The sequence below is a fragment of the Coregonus clupeaformis genome, chromosome 12 (genome assembly GCF_020615455.1).
Source record: "Coregonus clupeaformis isolate EN_2021a chromosome 12, ASM2061545v1, whole genome shotgun sequence".
Taxonomy (NCBI): Eukaryota; Metazoa; Chordata; class Actinopteri; order Salmoniformes; family Salmonidae; genus Coregonus; species Coregonus clupeaformis.
In genome coordinates this window covers 42,258,549-42,274,090 of record NC_059203.1, presented here as the reverse complement: position 1 = coordinate 42,274,090, position 15,542 = coordinate 42,258,549, and the positions used below count along the sequence as shown (strand labels likewise).

General features: G+C 46.2%; 2 protein-coding genes across 5 annotated transcripts in view; one reads left to right on the top strand and one right to left on the bottom strand.

Annotated features, from left to right (window-relative positions):
- The first annotated feature begins 392 nt into the window (after positions 1 to 392).
- LOC121578665 (DNA-binding protein inhibitor ID-1) lies at positions 393 to 1,649 on the top strand. Its single transcript, XM_041893040.2, has 2 exons — positions 393 to 895; positions 1,112 to 1,649. Exons 1-2 carry the CDS (start codon positions 539 to 541, stop codon positions 1,145 to 1,147), a joined length of 393 nt encoding a protein of 130 aa, XP_041748974.1. The 5' UTR covers positions 393 to 538; the 3' UTR covers positions 1,148 to 1,649.
- A 4,399-nt stretch (positions 1,650 to 6,048) lies between these two features.
- The window catches only part of LOC121578237 (nuclear receptor coactivator 3), a 36,066-nt gene continuing 26,572 nt past the window's right edge, over positions 6,049 to 15,542 (bottom strand). Inside the window, exons 10-21 of one of the 4 annotated variants that reach the window (XM_041892441.1) lie at positions 13,756 to 15,364; positions 12,954 to 13,080; positions 12,557 to 12,790; positions 12,226 to 12,456; positions 12,014 to 12,131; positions 11,684 to 11,855; positions 11,212 to 11,568; positions 9,400 to 9,501; positions 9,022 to 9,262; positions 8,592 to 8,772; positions 8,187 to 8,484; positions 6,049 to 8,053 (exon numbers count right to left, since the gene is read on the bottom strand). In XM_041892441.1, coding sequence (XP_041748375.1) covers positions 8,042 to 8,053; positions 8,187 to 8,484; positions 8,592 to 8,772; positions 9,022 to 9,262; positions 9,400 to 9,501; positions 11,212 to 11,568; positions 11,684 to 11,855; positions 12,014 to 12,131; positions 12,226 to 12,456; positions 12,557 to 12,790; positions 12,954 to 13,080; positions 13,756 to 15,364 — 3,682 coding nt within the window. In that variant the 3' untranslated portion in view covers positions 6,049 to 8,041. Of the gene's footprint in view, positions 8,054 to 8,186; positions 8,485 to 8,591; positions 8,773 to 9,021; positions 9,263 to 9,358; positions 9,502 to 11,211; positions 11,569 to 11,683; positions 11,856 to 12,013; positions 12,132 to 12,225; positions 12,457 to 12,556; positions 12,791 to 12,953; positions 13,081 to 13,755; positions 15,365 to 15,542 lie in introns of those variants that run through there. The other 3 variants (XM_041892442.1, XM_041892444.1, XM_041892445.1) reach the window with 3 other exon arrangements.

The following is a 15,542-nucleotide window of genomic DNA, read 5'->3' as shown; positions in this document are numbered from 1 at the left end:
CTGCTGGGTGGCAAATCTCAGGGGCTATGGTTATTAATACTAGCCATTCATCCCATCCGACACACAGCACATATCCCCCATACCCATACACAACACCACCTCTTGAGTGTCCCCAGGCACTCTACACCTGCAGAGTCCCCAAGCCATGGCCAGCTGGATTCCCACATAGGCCTATCACCCGTAAAAATACACATTTGTTTCCATTTGTAACGCCTTCTCTCAAACATATTCTAAATCCTTATAACCAGGCGCACGCTCCCATTGGCCAAGAACACAGTTGTGAAATGTCCTTCTAGCGCTAACACGGCCGCGCTATTGGCCCTCGCACCGCAAACAGGACAAGTTTGGGCACGCCCCCATGTCCAGTCTATTATAAATTCAAGGCGGTACACTCGTGCGTTGTTGAGAACTGTCAACATTACTGAGACAACCTTCCCAAGACTACTAACAATACTTTTGGAGCCTTCGCTAATCTCCAAAGCTTTTACGCACCATCTTTTCATTATCCTTGGAAACTACAGCTACACCATCAGCCAATATGAAGGTTGTCGGACCTACCTGCGCACTGAAGAGCAAGGTTGGCGGCGAGGACATGGTGCGGTGCCTTTCCGACCAGAGCCTGTCCATCTCCAAATGCAAGATCCCGCTGCTGGACGAGCAGATGACCGTGTTTCTGCAAGACATGAACAGCTGCTACAGCAAGCTGAAGGAGCTGGTCCCAACTCTGCCCACCAACAAGAAGGCCAGCAAGGTGGAGATCCTCCAGCACGTCATTGACTATATCTGGGACCTGCAGGTCGAGCTGGACGAGCCGGAGAAGAGCCGTCAGCAGAGCAGCGTGCCCCGCACACCTCTGACCACCCTGAATGCAGAGCTGGCAAGCATCGCTGTCGAGGTAAATATCACTCTGACATGTCTTGATGAGTTTCTGCAAGAGCTACCTAGTGTCTCCCAATATCAGACTTGGCTGTTGGAGGTAGCCTAAATATGAATAATCTGTAGCCGTGCGTAAAGGTGGTTTATAACCGTGAATAAAGTTATGTTGCATTGAAACTAGTAGGCAAGTACTTTCACAGCAAACACTGACCTAACGTTTTTATCTTCTCTCCAGAATGGATGCTCGGATGACAGAATCATGTGCCGCTAGACCTCTCAGAGCATCGCCCCATCGTTCCAGAGCGAGCACCACGATGAATGAACAAGGTTATATTATGTGACATTAGATCACAAACAAACCTTGAGGCAAGTAGGGAAGTTGCAAACTCCCATGCTAGAAAATACTTTTGATTGACATTCTGAAGAAGAAAGGAACTGTCACTCAAGGCCTTCGATCCATCCCGAGGTCTCTGATCTCATGGAGACTAGTGGGTCCGAATAGACTGTGTTAGTCATGGGACCATGGCAGTTACTGCAAACAGCTTCGCCTGTTGTTGTGTGGAGTTTCTCAAGAAATACAACGTTTTTGTATCTTGTAAAACATGTAGAAAATTCAAAATTGTGTAAAATAAGATGTATTAATTTTCTCAGTATCCTGAGCGACAAAATGTATTGTATATTACAATGCCACACTATGTGAAAAATATTGTTTTTTTTACAATGTACCTTAATGGTGTTTTTATTAAAACAAGGCAATACTTTTTTTAAACATGGCTTTTGGTGTTTATGGTGTGTGTGTGTGCCACAGATCATTTCCCAGTCACATCACATTTAGTTAGCCATTATACATTTATTATAGTGTTTACATGTGCACATAAGATGCACAGGCTGAGAGTAGAGGGAAACAAACATTCCCTGAACTCACTGGCTCAACTATTCAGAATCAGCTGTCTCAGCTCCTGACTAGATGAAAAATCTGTCGATGTGCCCTTGAGCAAGGCACTTAACCCTAATTGCTCCTGTAAGTCGCTCTGGATAAGAGCATCTGCTAAATGACTAAAAATGTAAATGTAAATGTCTGAAATGACATTGGACCACCGCTGGTAGCCTACATAATGACTTAAGAGTTAACTTGTAATTTGCTGTTGTAGTCCTCGTTAACATATGAAATAACACGGTGGAGTGTTGAGTTAAGAGGTCTTGACGGATATTGACAATGATAACTAGCATGCAGAAAATATGTGCGGAAGTGTATAAAAGGTTATGCACTCTCTGTCAAACAAATTTGGAAAGTTATAGGAAAGTATTCGGTCTAATCAGGAATTCATCAAAAATAGATAACAATTTGGGATATGTTATAAAACACTGATATCAATAATTGTGTTTTAGTTGAGGATCCTATGCATTAGCGTGATCTATTTCGGCAGGGAAGGGGTTAAATTGGTTTTGGAAAGGCAATTCGTTAAGATTTATTCTATCTCCCATGGTGCAATGTTTTTCCCATTTCCCTGCGGTGCGATGCGCACAGCTGCAGCCCTGGCGTTCTGAGGCACCGCCAGTGTGTGATTGTGTTTGTGTGATAGCTTTGTGCCAAGGGCAGGGGAGGGCGGCGGGACCCAGACTGAGCGGCGCCTCCGCACACCTGGGGAAGTTCAGGTTAAATAGCTCCACATTCCTCAACACACAGCTGATTGAAACATTAACAAACAGTACTCTAAGAGCCAGGCCGCAGATGGGCCGGGGGCTCTGCCAAGAAAGAGACTATCGCTCTCTGTTATAGATTCTATTCCCACATATAGGAGACCTACAGCTATTAAAATATACTTTTCACTTTCTGTAAAGAAACATATAACTAACATAGAACATCCCCTAACCCGGACGACGCTGGGCCAATTGTGCACCGCCAAATGGAACTCCCGGTTAGGGCCGTGACACAGCCTGGGTCTGTAGTGAACCCTCAATTATGGAGTGCCTTAGACTACTGGGCCACTCGGGAGGCCACAAACTCCAGCGTTTTTATACATATATTTTTCCAATAATTATATTTTACCATTTGATTACACTTTTCAATCACACATTTTGTCAGAGGACAGTTTATGAGCCCTCTTACATAATTCTGCCTCGGAACGTTGGATAGGCTACAGATAGGGCCTAGCCTACACAGTGATATAATACAATGATATGACCAACATTGCATATTTGCTTTCATTCCAACCCCCCAATCACACTAAACAGATTCCATAACTATTTTAGAGTAGATATCTTTCCTAAATACTTTACGCATGCATGAGTGCGTTTGCTTGACTACTCAAAATGAATTCTTCAGCTGCTCTATATTTCGCTAGGAGTGTGGGTGGGTAGCCAGCCAAGCAATGAATGTGTAGCCTGTTTATCGATGTTTTTTTTTAAATGCCTTATAATATACCGCACCCATGTGGCCGCTTGGTGGACTACAGTCTTTGAAACTCAGATACCACCCAAAGGACATCAAATGTGTCTCAATCTTATTCATGGTTAATTCACAGGCTTTAAACTGGTACCACGTGAAAGCAGCAATCTGAACACAGCCGTCATGTGTAGAACAGGCACCGTGCAATGTTATTGGGATTTACACCACCACTCTTTACAGTTCAAAGACTCTTTACAGTAAAATATACAGTTGAAGTTGGACGTTTACATACACCTTAGCCAAATAAATTTAAGCTCAGTTTTTCACAATTACTGACATTTAATCCTAGTAAAAATTCCCTGTCTTAGGTCAGTTAGGATCACCACTTTATTTTAAGAATGTGAAATGTCAGAATAATAGTAGAGAGAATTATTTATTTCAGCTTTTATTTCTTTCATCACATTCCCAGTGGGTCAGAAATTGACATACACTCAATTAGTATTTGGTAGCATTGCCTTTACATTGTTTAACTTGTGTCAAACGTTTTGGGTAGCTTCCCACAATAAGTTGGGTGAATTTTGGCCCATTCTTCCTGACAGAGCTGGTGTAACTGATTCAGGTTTGTAGGCCTCCTTGCTCGCACACGCTTTTTCAGTTCTGCCCACAAATGTTCTATAGGATTGAGGTCAGAGCTTTGTGATGGCCACTCCAATACATTGACTTTGTTGTCCTTAAGCCATTTTGCCACAACTTTGGAAGTATGATAGATTTTCTATTGTGTTATTGACTGTACGTTTTGTTTATTCCATATGTAACTCTGTGTTGTTGTTTTTTCCGCACTGCTTTGCTTTATCTTGGCCAGGTCGCAGTTGTAAATGAGAACTTGTTCTCAACTGGCTTACCTGGTTAAATAAAGGTGAAATAAAATAAAAATAAATAAAAATGTTTGGGATCATTGTCCATTTGGAAGACCCATTTGCGACCAAGCTTTAACTTCCTGACTGATGTCTTGAGATGTTGCTTCATTATATCCACATAATTTTCCTTCCTCATGATGCCATCTATTTTGTGAAGAGCACCAGTCCCTCCTGCAGCAAAGCACCCCCACAGCATGATGCTGCCAACCCGTGCTTCACGGTTGGGATGGTGTTCTTCGGCTTGCAAGCCACCCCCTTTTTACTTATTTTAAATTTTAGTCATTTAGCAGACGCTCTTATCCAGAGCGACTTACAGTTAGTGAGTGCATACATTATGTTTTTATTTTTCATACTGGCCCCCTGTGGGAATCGAACCCACAACACTGGCGTTGCAAACGCCATGCTCTACCAACTGAGCTACATCCCTGCCGGCCATTCCCTCCCCTACCCTGGACGACGCTGGGCCAATTGTGCTCCGCCCCATGGGTCTCCCGGTCGCTGCCGGCTACGACAGAGCCTGGATTTGAACCAGGATCTCTAGTGGCATAGCTCGGGTCATTATGGCCAAATAGTTCTATTTTTGTTTCATCAGACCAGAGGACATTTCTCCAAAATGTACGATCTTTGTCCCCATGTGCAGTTGCAAACCGTAGTCTGGCTTTTTTATGGCGGTTTTGGAGCAGTGGCTCTTTCCTTGCTGAGCAGCCTTTCAGGTTATGTCGATATAGGACTCGTTTTACTGTGGATATAGATACTTTTGTACCTGTTTCCTCCAGCATCTTCACAAGGTCCTTTGCTGTTGTTCTGGGATTGATTTGCACTTTTCGCACCAAAGTACGTTCATCTCTAGGAGACAGAACGCGTCTCCTTCCTGAGCGGTATGATGGCTGCGTGGTCCCATGGTGTTTATACTTGTGTACTATTGTTTGTACAGATGAACATGGTACCTTCAGGCGTTTGGAAATTGCTCCCAAGGATGAACCAGGCTTGTGGAGGTCTCCAATTTATTTTCTGAGGTCTTGGCTGATTTCTTTTGACTTTCCCATGATGTCAAGCAGAGGCAGAGTTTGAAGGTAGGCCTTGAAATACGTCCACAGGTACACCTCCAACTGACTCAAATTATGTCAATTAGCCTATCAGAAGCTTCTAAAGCCATGACATAATTTTCTGGAATTTTCCAAGCTGTTTAAAGGCACAGTCAACTTAGTGTATGTAAACTTCTGACCCACTGGAATTGTGATACAGTGAATTATAAGTGAAATAATCGGTCTGTAAACAATTGTTGGAAAAATTACTTGTGTCATGCACAAAGTAGATGTCCTAACCGACTTGCCAAAACTGTAGTTCGTTAACAAGAAATTTGTGGAGTGGTTGAAAAACAAGTTTTAATGACTCCAACCTAAGTGTATGTAAACTTCTGACTTCAACTGTCTCTACTTTGCCTCTGTGAAATATGCCATGAATGTGAATTAAATCAGTGTACATTGTCTGGGCCCCCAGATAAGTAATAATAGGACTGAGGTGGACATAGCGTCAAGAACGCTACTGCTGATAGTGCTCCATGAGAAGGACACAAAGCAATTTTGAACCCTGATTTGAACCTTGGGTGCTCATCGTGTGTGCTAATAAATGAGGCATTGCTATTACCTAGGCTCGTCGATCCTTTGGGAGCATAGGCCATTGAAGATTACTTTCCATCGCAACTCGGTTGTGAGCAGCCTTCTCCAGCTCATTCCACCCCATGCCGGTATTCTTGGTGTCCGTCAAGATCCAGAGATGAGGCATGCCTCATTAGACAACCCTAAATTCTTCTTGATTAATGAACGGTGGACAAAAAACAACAACGGTTGGAGCCATGAGTTTAAATATAAATGTGTATTTACATCAATATCGAGAAAAAAAACATTTGTTACATACATCCTGTAAAATAAAAAAGGAAACAAAAAATAAGCATACCCAGGTGAAAATATCCTTTGTTTTTGCTCTTTAATACAATTCTACTTAGGTAATTTCATTAAGTAATTAAAACTGGACATAAAATAATTATATTTTCTGGAGGAAAAAAAAGATTATTTCATTCCATATGGTATTCCTCTTCCACAGCAAAGGGCTTTGCCAGTCAATTATACATCCACACATTACTGCTACTGTTAGCTACCCACTGGCCTCTGAACAATACGCAGTCACCTATGCTTTCAGTACAAAATCTAAATATGCATTTATAATTTCATGATATGTACCCAGTAACTGTCTGCATATACAATGCATAGATAAAAATGTACACCGTCAACGTCAGACGCTAAACAACGAACTGGAAAAATATATTTGGATTGCGCAATGTTAAGGTAGATTTCTTGGAAAGTCAAGAGTAACAGTCAACGGAAATGAGGAAAGCGAGAGTTAGGGAAGGAAGGAAGGAAGGATAACTACTTTAGGAACTGTCCCCACCCCATCCCATCTTTTTCTACAATGTTTATACACAATTCCTACACATCAGCTTGCCAGACGTCTCTGCTCATTTGAGGGACTGCCCTTTCTTCATTCACTTCAGTCCTGTGTTTCTTTCCATATTCACCACCATCAAACCTTTCGATAATTTCGAAGTTCCAAACAGTCAACACACCAGAAATAAAAGTGCTTCTAAAAAGAAATAGACAGTTTATCACGTAAAAAAACATGTTCAGAGGATAAGGACAAAGTGGAAAATGGGAAACACACACACCCTCACTTAACATCGTCCAAAAGGCTCAAATAAACTACAAACTAAAATTGTATTGACCTTCTAGAATTGGACCAAGTCTTACACTGTGCAAAAAAAGTGATGTATAAAAAGCATGTATGATCCATTTGTAGCATATTCACAATTTTTATTCACATAGAATACATTTGTGACTAATTTGATCTAATACTGCAGTACCGTTTGCTTATGAGTTCATGATGCTCAGTTTCAGTTTAAAGCATAGAGGAAATTTGTATTGCTTGAATCTGCATAATATAGAAATAACCTGTGCTTACAGCTCCTGATGATTTAAAAACAAAATGAGGCACATCCAAAGGATAAAAGGAAAAGAAAACCAATGCTGTGAATGCATTGAATCTCTGGTAAGGCTATAATGACTAAGAAATATTGCAACAAACCTTTTACATAGAAGCCTTCTGGTAAAGTGCAGCCATAGCTAGTTGTACCGTATCCCATCCTGTTTCCAAATAGATTCTGTTTCCCAGTGTTGATACTGTATACTGTATGACAGCTAGCTCCAGTGGTCAAGGGGTGTTATTCATTAGTCGGTTTCCATTGCAAAACGCTTCGCAACGGAAACCGTTTACTCCAAACGGAAAACCTTTTGCAACAAAAACAAGAGTTTCTATTGGACAAATTCAGGTAGGTCCCTCCCAGTACTGTTCCGTTTGGTTCCAAGAGTAAAATGTAAACGGTTTCTGTTGCAAAATGTTTCGCAATGGAATCCGACTACTGAATACACCCCTTACACACACACACACGATGAGGCCTCCTCTGGTGTAGAAGGCAGTACGCCGATCACATTCCCACAGGTTAACGCCGATCACACTCCCACAGGTTACAGGAAGAGAAAGCAGGGCGTTTTCTTGAACTAAGTCACTCACACAGTCCTCCAGAGAGAGGCAAGCCTACAGTGAGAGGCTGCATTAGGTGTCTTTATTTCTGTCACTCAGTCTCACTGTGGCTTCTTACGAGTCTCTCTACACACAGGGCTGAGAACAGTGGCGGGAGCAGATCTTGGAGCTGTCTGGTGGCCCCTGGCCAGGCTCTCAGTCTCTGCTGGGGCACTGCAGTCTCTGCTGCCTTCCGGATGAAGCCTCTTATTGATTACATACATTTTCAGCAATATTTCTGTAAATGACACAAAATGTAGGCTAATGTTACAATAAATTCACACAGTTCAGCCTGAGCTATCAAATAACTACTGGGAAGTTATGACATTTTATAACTATCTTGATTTACTGACAAATGACAAACTATTTACCTGTTCAGGTCCCATTGGCATTCGGCCCAATCCCATGGAGTTCATGCCCATCTGCCCCTGCATTTGCCCAGCCATTTGCCCCTGCATTTGCCCAGACATTTGTCCAGACATTTGTCCAGACATTTGTCCAGACATTTGCCCCTGCATTTGTCCAGACATTTGCCCCTGCATCTGGCCCATCTGTGCTCCAGCAGCACCACTGACTGGGCCTGGCCCGCCCATGGAGCCGTTCATCATCATGGGCCCCCCAAACTGGCCTGGGTTCCCCTGCTGGGTGAACTGCTGCTGGGGGTATGAGCTGAAAGACAGAGAAATACAGAAAAGTATAAAGAACAAAGTAGATGGAGATAGAACAGGAAGTAATGGAGTGTGTTTTTTGCCATTATATCAGTGTATCAGACATACTTGTTCCGTGCCATGGCACCCTGTGGCCAGCCTTTCATGTCTGCTGACTGGTACATGGGGCTGCCTTGGGGCTGTTGTTGCATCATGGGATTCTGAGGTCCTCCCATGCGACCTGGCATCATGTTGCTGGGCAGGCTGCTGCCTGCGCCTACAAACGAGGGGTCTCCTTGCTGGTTCATTCCTATAAGCACAGCCACAAGTCTTATCATTTCATGTCTGCATTGTAAATTCTGTGTTAGAAATAACAGTTAGAAAGAGAGGAAGACAGTTTACGTTACAACCCCCATGGATGGAAAAACTCCTGGTCAGAAGGGTATGAATGGGGGAAAGAGTTGGGAGTACAGAGCCTTCTATTTTAGAGAATAGTCAATGGAGGAGACTCATCAAGGCTAGTAAATAAATGGATATGAATTTAGGTCAGATAGCTCACCATAGTTTCCGCCGTAGGTGAACTGCTGCTGCCCTGGCTGGTTCATGGGGGGTCCTGCCATGGGGTTGTCCATGCCTGCAGGGGCCGTTACGTTAGGTGGGGGGCTGAAGCCTCCTGCTGCAGCCTGTTGCTGCTGCTGTTGTTGCTGCTGCATTAGCATCATCATCCTCTGTCTCCTCATCTGTAGGGTCATCATCTCTCTGCTGCGCTGAGCCATCATCTGAGCATTCAGGAAGCCAGGCTGACCAAGCAGACAGGGGAAAACACTGATATGACTGCAAGTACTGCATGGCAACAGCATGGGTTTCATCAGTGTGTGTGAGGTGGTCTGCCCTACCAGATGTTGATTTAATGGAGCATGATGTGGAAGGGGTGTACCTGACCGTCCATGCCGGGCTCCATACCGGGCCGTATCGCAGGGTTTCCTGTAGGGGCATTCTCCATCTTGATGCCCATGCCCTGACGGGTCTGGTTCATGAACTACAGCGGGAGAGAACAAAGTTACTCACATTTGCCATCCATATACAGTGGGGGAAAAAAGTATTTAGTCAGCCACCAATTGTGCAAGTTCTCCCACTTAAAAAGATGAGAGAGGCCTGTAATTTTCATCATAGGTACACGTCAACTATGAGACAAAATGAGAAAGAAAAATCCAGAAAATCACATTGTAGGATTTTTTATGAATTTATTTGCAAATTATGGTGGAAAATAAGTATTTGGTCAATAACAAAAGTTTCTCAATACTTTGTTATATACCCTTTGTTGGCAATGACACAGGTCAAACATTTACACACACTGTTGCTGGTATTTTGGCCCATTCCTCCATGCAGATCTCCTCTAGAGCAGTGATGTTTTGGGGCTGTCGCTGGGCAACACGGACTTTCAACTCCCTCCAAAGACTTTCTATGGGGTTGAGATCTGGAGACTGGCTAGGCCACTCCAGGACCTTGAAACGCTTCTTACGAAGCCACTCCTTCGTTGCCCGGGTGGTGTGTTTGGGATCATTGTCATGTTGAAAGACCCAGCGACGTTTCATCTTCAATGCCCTTGCTGATGGAAGGAGGTTCACTCAAAATCTCACGATACATGGCCCCATTCATTCTTTCCTTTACACGGATCAGTCGTCCTGGTCCCTTTGCAGAAAAACAGCCCCAAAGCATGATGTTTCCACCCCCATGGTTCACAATAGGTATGGTGTTCTTTGGATGCAACTCAGCATTCTTTGTCCTCCAAACACGACGAGTTGAGTTTTTACCAAAAAGTTCTATTTTGGTTTCATCTGACCATATGACATTCTCCAAATCCTCTTCTGGATCATCCAAATGCACTCTAGCAAACTTCAGACGGGCCTGGACATGTACTGGCTTAAGCAGGGGGACACGTCTGGCACTGCAGGATTTGAGTCCCTGGCGGCGTAGTGTGTTACTGATGGTAGCCTTTGTTACTTTGGTCCCAGCTCTCTGCAGGTCATTCACTAGGTCCCCCGTGTGGTTCTGGGATTTTTGCTCACCGTTCTTGTGATCATTTTGACCCCACGGGGTGAGATCTTGCGTGGAGCCCCAGATCGAGGGAGATTATCAGTGGTCTTGTATGTCTTCCATTTCCTAATAATTGCTCCCACAGTTGATTTCTTCAAACCAAGCTGCTTACCTATTGCAGATTCAGTCTTCCCAGCCTGGTGCAGGTCTACAATTTTGTTTCTGGTGTCCTTTGACAGCTCTTTGGTCTTGGCCATAGCGGAGTTTGGAGTGTGACTGAGGTTGTGGACAGGTGTCTTTTATACTGATAACAAGTTCAAACAGGTGCCATTAATACAGGTAACGAGTGGAGGACAGAGGAGCCTCTTAAAGAAGAAGTTACAGGTCTGTGAGAGCCAGAAATCTTGCTTGTTTGTAGGTTACCAAATACCTATTTTCCACCATAATTTGCAAATAAATTCATTACATTTTTTATTTTTTTCCCTCAATTTGTCTGTCATAGTTGACGTGTACCTATGATGAAAATTACAGGCCTCTCTCATCTTTTTAAGTGGGAGAACTTGCACAATTGGTGGCTGACTAAATACTTTTCCCCCCCACTGTAGGTCACCCACCTGCCTGCTTTTATATGTGCTTCTATATCTAGACCTATCTATCACAATCAAATATAGCCTCTTCTGCAACTTCGAAGTCATGTGTGTCATGCTAATACCTGCTGGCCCTGTAGTCTCTGCTGTAGCTGCAGTCTGAGGGGCTTGGTGGCGCTCATCATGCGGGGTCTCATCATGGTGGCGCGGGGGTGACCCATGCCCCCAATGCCAGGGAAGCCCCCTGAGCCTACCTGACCCCCCATCTGGTTCATGGGGTTGAAGCCAGCAGAGGACTGGCCCTGCATGGGGTTGGCCCCATAGGCTGACTGCATGCCCATGGAGGGGGGTCCTGGATACCCCTGGACATACATGGGCTTCTGCTCCATCTCCATGGAGCTGTCTGGTCCTGGGCCAGGGAAGGGCTCTGATGGGGACCTCTGCCCCGGACCTGGCTGTGGCTGCTGCTCTCGACCAGGACTCTGTGTGGGAGAGAGGTCAGAAATAGTCAATATAACAGTGTGGTTCTTGTCACATGGTTTATAGGGGCCGTAAATAGAGGACGCTCCATGTTATCCGAATGTCCTCATAAGGTACCTGTCCTACGAGGTCGGGGATGCCCAGGGCCCGGTCAATCTCCTCAAGGGCGATGACGTCAGTGTTGTTGAGCAGAGAGTCCAGCTGGTCCAGCAGCGCCAGCTCATCACTCTGCCCCTGGCTGGTGGAGGGCGGCACCAGGAGCTCATCCAGGGGGTTCCCAAACTGACGCCTGGTACACAACAAGGGGAGGGGGGATCAGTGCAGGCACTAGTTGTATACAGAGGAGCCAACGTACTTCACACTACGTGTTAATGATGTGTGGGTTAATAGGAGACAGAGCGAACAGATGAGAGTGTGTGTGTGTGTGAGATGAAGATGGTTATTCACCTATTTGTGTTAATGGGTGGTCCGTCCATTCCCATTGCACTGTCAGGCCAGGAGGGGGACTGAGGTGGAGGACCCTGCCCTCTGAAGGGACTCATCCCCATATTCACCTCACTGGAACCTATAGAGGCAGTAGAATTCAGCATGAACCAATCAAAACCAATCAAACACACATATAGTTGGTAATATTCACACAGACACACTTCAGTACATACCCATTTCTATGAGTTGCTGCTGCAGCATAGACCTGGTGCTGCCAGGTAAACTGTTGGACCTGTTGACAATGGGGCATCTCATCATGCCCTTGGAGTTGAAGTCCATCCCTGGCCGGCCCATTGAGGGGTGTCCTGGCACACCCACAGGACTTCCACTGGACCTGGGCATCCCCCAGTCACCTTGCCCTGCCATGGGAGGCCGCTGTGGCATCCCAATACCCCTGTTCATTCCTCCAGGGGAACACACAAACAGTGCAGTTATTATCCATGAACTAGACATAGTCTTCTAACTGTAGTCTTTACACTGTTCCAGTCAGCTGGGAGTAGTTACTTGTGGCAGCACCGCCCCGTGGTGGACACACACCCATGCCTCCTGGTACAGGGAAGCCGCTGGTCATGCCTGGCCGGATGGGGGCCTCCATGTTTTCCTGTTTGATGAGCGTGGGGCAGGGGACGTTCCTCCTCCCCGCCAGGCATCCACCACCACCCAGGGGTTTAGCATCCACTGACAGTGCCCGCTGGAGAGGTCCACGCCGGGCAGGCAGCATGGCTCCTCTCTCCCCACCTGGAAAACACAGCGGAAGGGTCAGTACAGGCCAACGACAAACATTCTATGTATAGTAAGGATGTCTGGTTTGCTGCATAACAGTCAATTAATGGCCAACATATTAGCACTTCTGGACTGATCCATTCATAATTTAAAGTAGAATCCACTCATGCTAGTATACCATGCAAACTGTCTGGGCCATTTCCCTGCTGGTTTCCCCCTTCGTTTCCTGCTCTGGAGTCCGGTTCGGGATTAAACCCAGAGCTGGAGTTCTTGCGGCCTCCGAGAATTGTCTCCAGGGTTTCCAACTGGGAAAAAAAAACACACGTTACTGTTAATTAACAGTGGAATCAGTTAACAAGCTGCTCTTTGCTGAATAAATAATATAAAGTAATTAACCGTAGGCAGGGCACACATTATTATACACACTGATGCTCACAACTTTAAAAAGTTAGGAGCACAACATAAAATGTAGGGGCACCAGAAAATGTTTATTTTTAAATCAAATGAGATATACAGCAGCCTATATGAATTCTAGCTACTTCTGAATTACGTTGTGCATTGGTTTATTATAAAAAGCTAAAATGTTGATACAAATACTGGTAATTGAAATTAGAAAGTTATGTGTGGAATATTAGGTTTCTACATTATGTAAAAGCACTATTTTCCTATTGAGATGCATTACAATGAAAATTGTACAAGTCTCTTTAAGAGCGTCAAGTTTTTGATGACTACATGCAAGACATCTGTCATTCATTCAATGCTATGATCATTGATCTCCAGAAGAAGCTATCCCTTTACTTTTTGTGGCCGCAAATGTTTGGATATACTGGTAAAGTTACGGGGTTGTTAGAACTGCCCGCGACATGGTTTATGAATGTAAAATTAAAACTCCAGGTCGCACAGCAAAATATGTTGTTGCATATGTGATCAAATTGGTTGCACTTTAGAGCCCTGACTGTAGGTACAACGTCCCTTCCTACCTCATCAGGTGGTTCAGTCTTGACCTGCTCCACAATGGGGTTGGGTTCAGAGGTCGTGACCCCTGAGGATGCTCCCTGGGCTCCCCTGCCTTCCAGCTTTGGTTTGACATCACCCCTTGCCCCTTTGGAGTCATCTTTGTTGAGGAGGTAGTGGAGGAGGGCGTGGGTCTTTTCCTTCTTGGGGCTGTGCTGTTCATGCTTCACCTCAGCCCCCCTCGCCCCTGGTCCCTCTCCTGGATCTACTGGCCCAGCCTCTGGACCCCCACCATCTGTGACCTTCCCCGTGGCCTCGGCTGTGATGCGGGCCACCTCGTCTGGGGTGTTCCCATTCTGCAGCAGCTTATGGAGGATCTTGTGCTTCTCCTGCAGGGACTGGTTGGCAAAGTGTGCTGCTGCAGCCCCTGCTCCTAGGCCCTGCTGTCCCACTGCAGCCGTGGAGGAGGACACGCCTGTGGCGGAGGGGCCGGTCAAACCCCCTATGCACTCTTTGGACTCAGAGCCCATGGGGGTGGTGCCAGGGCCGGCCTGGGGGTTAGGGGGCACTAGCTCCTCCGTAGGGGAGGTGAGGAGCTGCAGGAGCTTCTTGTGGCCCCCCTTGTTGTCTGGGTCCCGTCGGTTGGCTTCTCCCCCGGCTGGGCCCTCCCTGCTGGCCTGGCTGTCTGGCTTGTCTGGGGTTTGCTGCTGCGCTCCCCCACTGGCCAGAGAGTTGCCCGGGCTCTTGGAGTCTGAACTGCCTGGTTTACAAGGCCCACCATGGCACTGCCCCTGGCTCTGTCCCTGCTGGGTGGAGTTGACACTGGGGGAGCTGTCAGGCTTGTGTGCAGGGGGAGAGTTGAGGGGCGAGGGGAGGGCTGAGGATAGAGAGGTGCCCACCCCCTCACTGATGGCCTGGAGGGCGCTCAGGGAGCTGCTGGAGAAACTGGTGCTCCCTCCTGCGCCTCCAGGACCACCTGGGTGACCCGAGCTCATGGGAGAGTGCATACCTCCTGGGGAGAAGGGGCTAGCGCCCATTTTGGGGCTCCCCCTTACTCTAGGGGAGCCCATGATGTTCTGCTGGGGGGCGTTAATCCCTGGACTGCTCTGGGGGGGGCTGGTCATGCCCCCCATGCCGTATCCCGCTCCATGGAACGGGGCCTGCTGTTGCTGATGCTGTGGATGCTGCATTCCAGGGTGGTTCATCTGATTCCTCTGGTTCATTTGATTCATCTGGTTCATCCGACTCATAGAATTCATCTGGTTCATGGAATTCATCCGAGAGTTCATTGGACGTATGGAGTTCATTTGATTCATGGAATTCATCTGACTCATGTTGTTCATTGGTTGACCCATTGAATTCGTCTGAGAGTTCATTTGATGCATTGAGCGGTTCATTTGAGTCATCTGATGCATTGAGTTCATCTGATTCATGGAGTTCATCCCGTTGCCCCCTGTGTACGAGGGGCCGCCTCTCTGTCCCATGTGCCCCTGCTCTGCCCCCATGCCATAGCCCCTGTTCATGCCACCCCTGCCCCCTCCAGGAGCCATGTTCATCTGGGCATTGGGGTTGGTGATGCCCATGCCCTGGGGCCTCATCACTCCCCCCTGGTTGGTTTGGTAGCCATTCTGCTCCCTGACAGAGAGAGAGAATGAGGGGTCAGGAGTGGAACATGGTGATTAAACACTAAACTCTACATACATCTACAGTAAAAACCTCAGTTCAATCTTATCTACTACGATTGGGCAAAGAAAACAGTAACATCCTACACTGAGTGGGTGATAATGATGCCATGGCTCTGAGCGCTCCAAGC

What these genes read in the sequence shown, in the direction of transcription:
- LOC121578665 (XM_041893040.2), top strand. Translation starts at nt 539, where the DNA reads ATGAAGGTTGTCGGACCTACCTGCGCACTGAAGAGCAAGGTTGGCGGC. An exon ending in TGGCAAGCATCGCTGTCGAG is followed by an intron (nt 896 to 1,111) that starts GTAAATATCACT and finishes TCTTCTCTCCAG; the next exon opens with AATGGATGCTCGGATGACAG.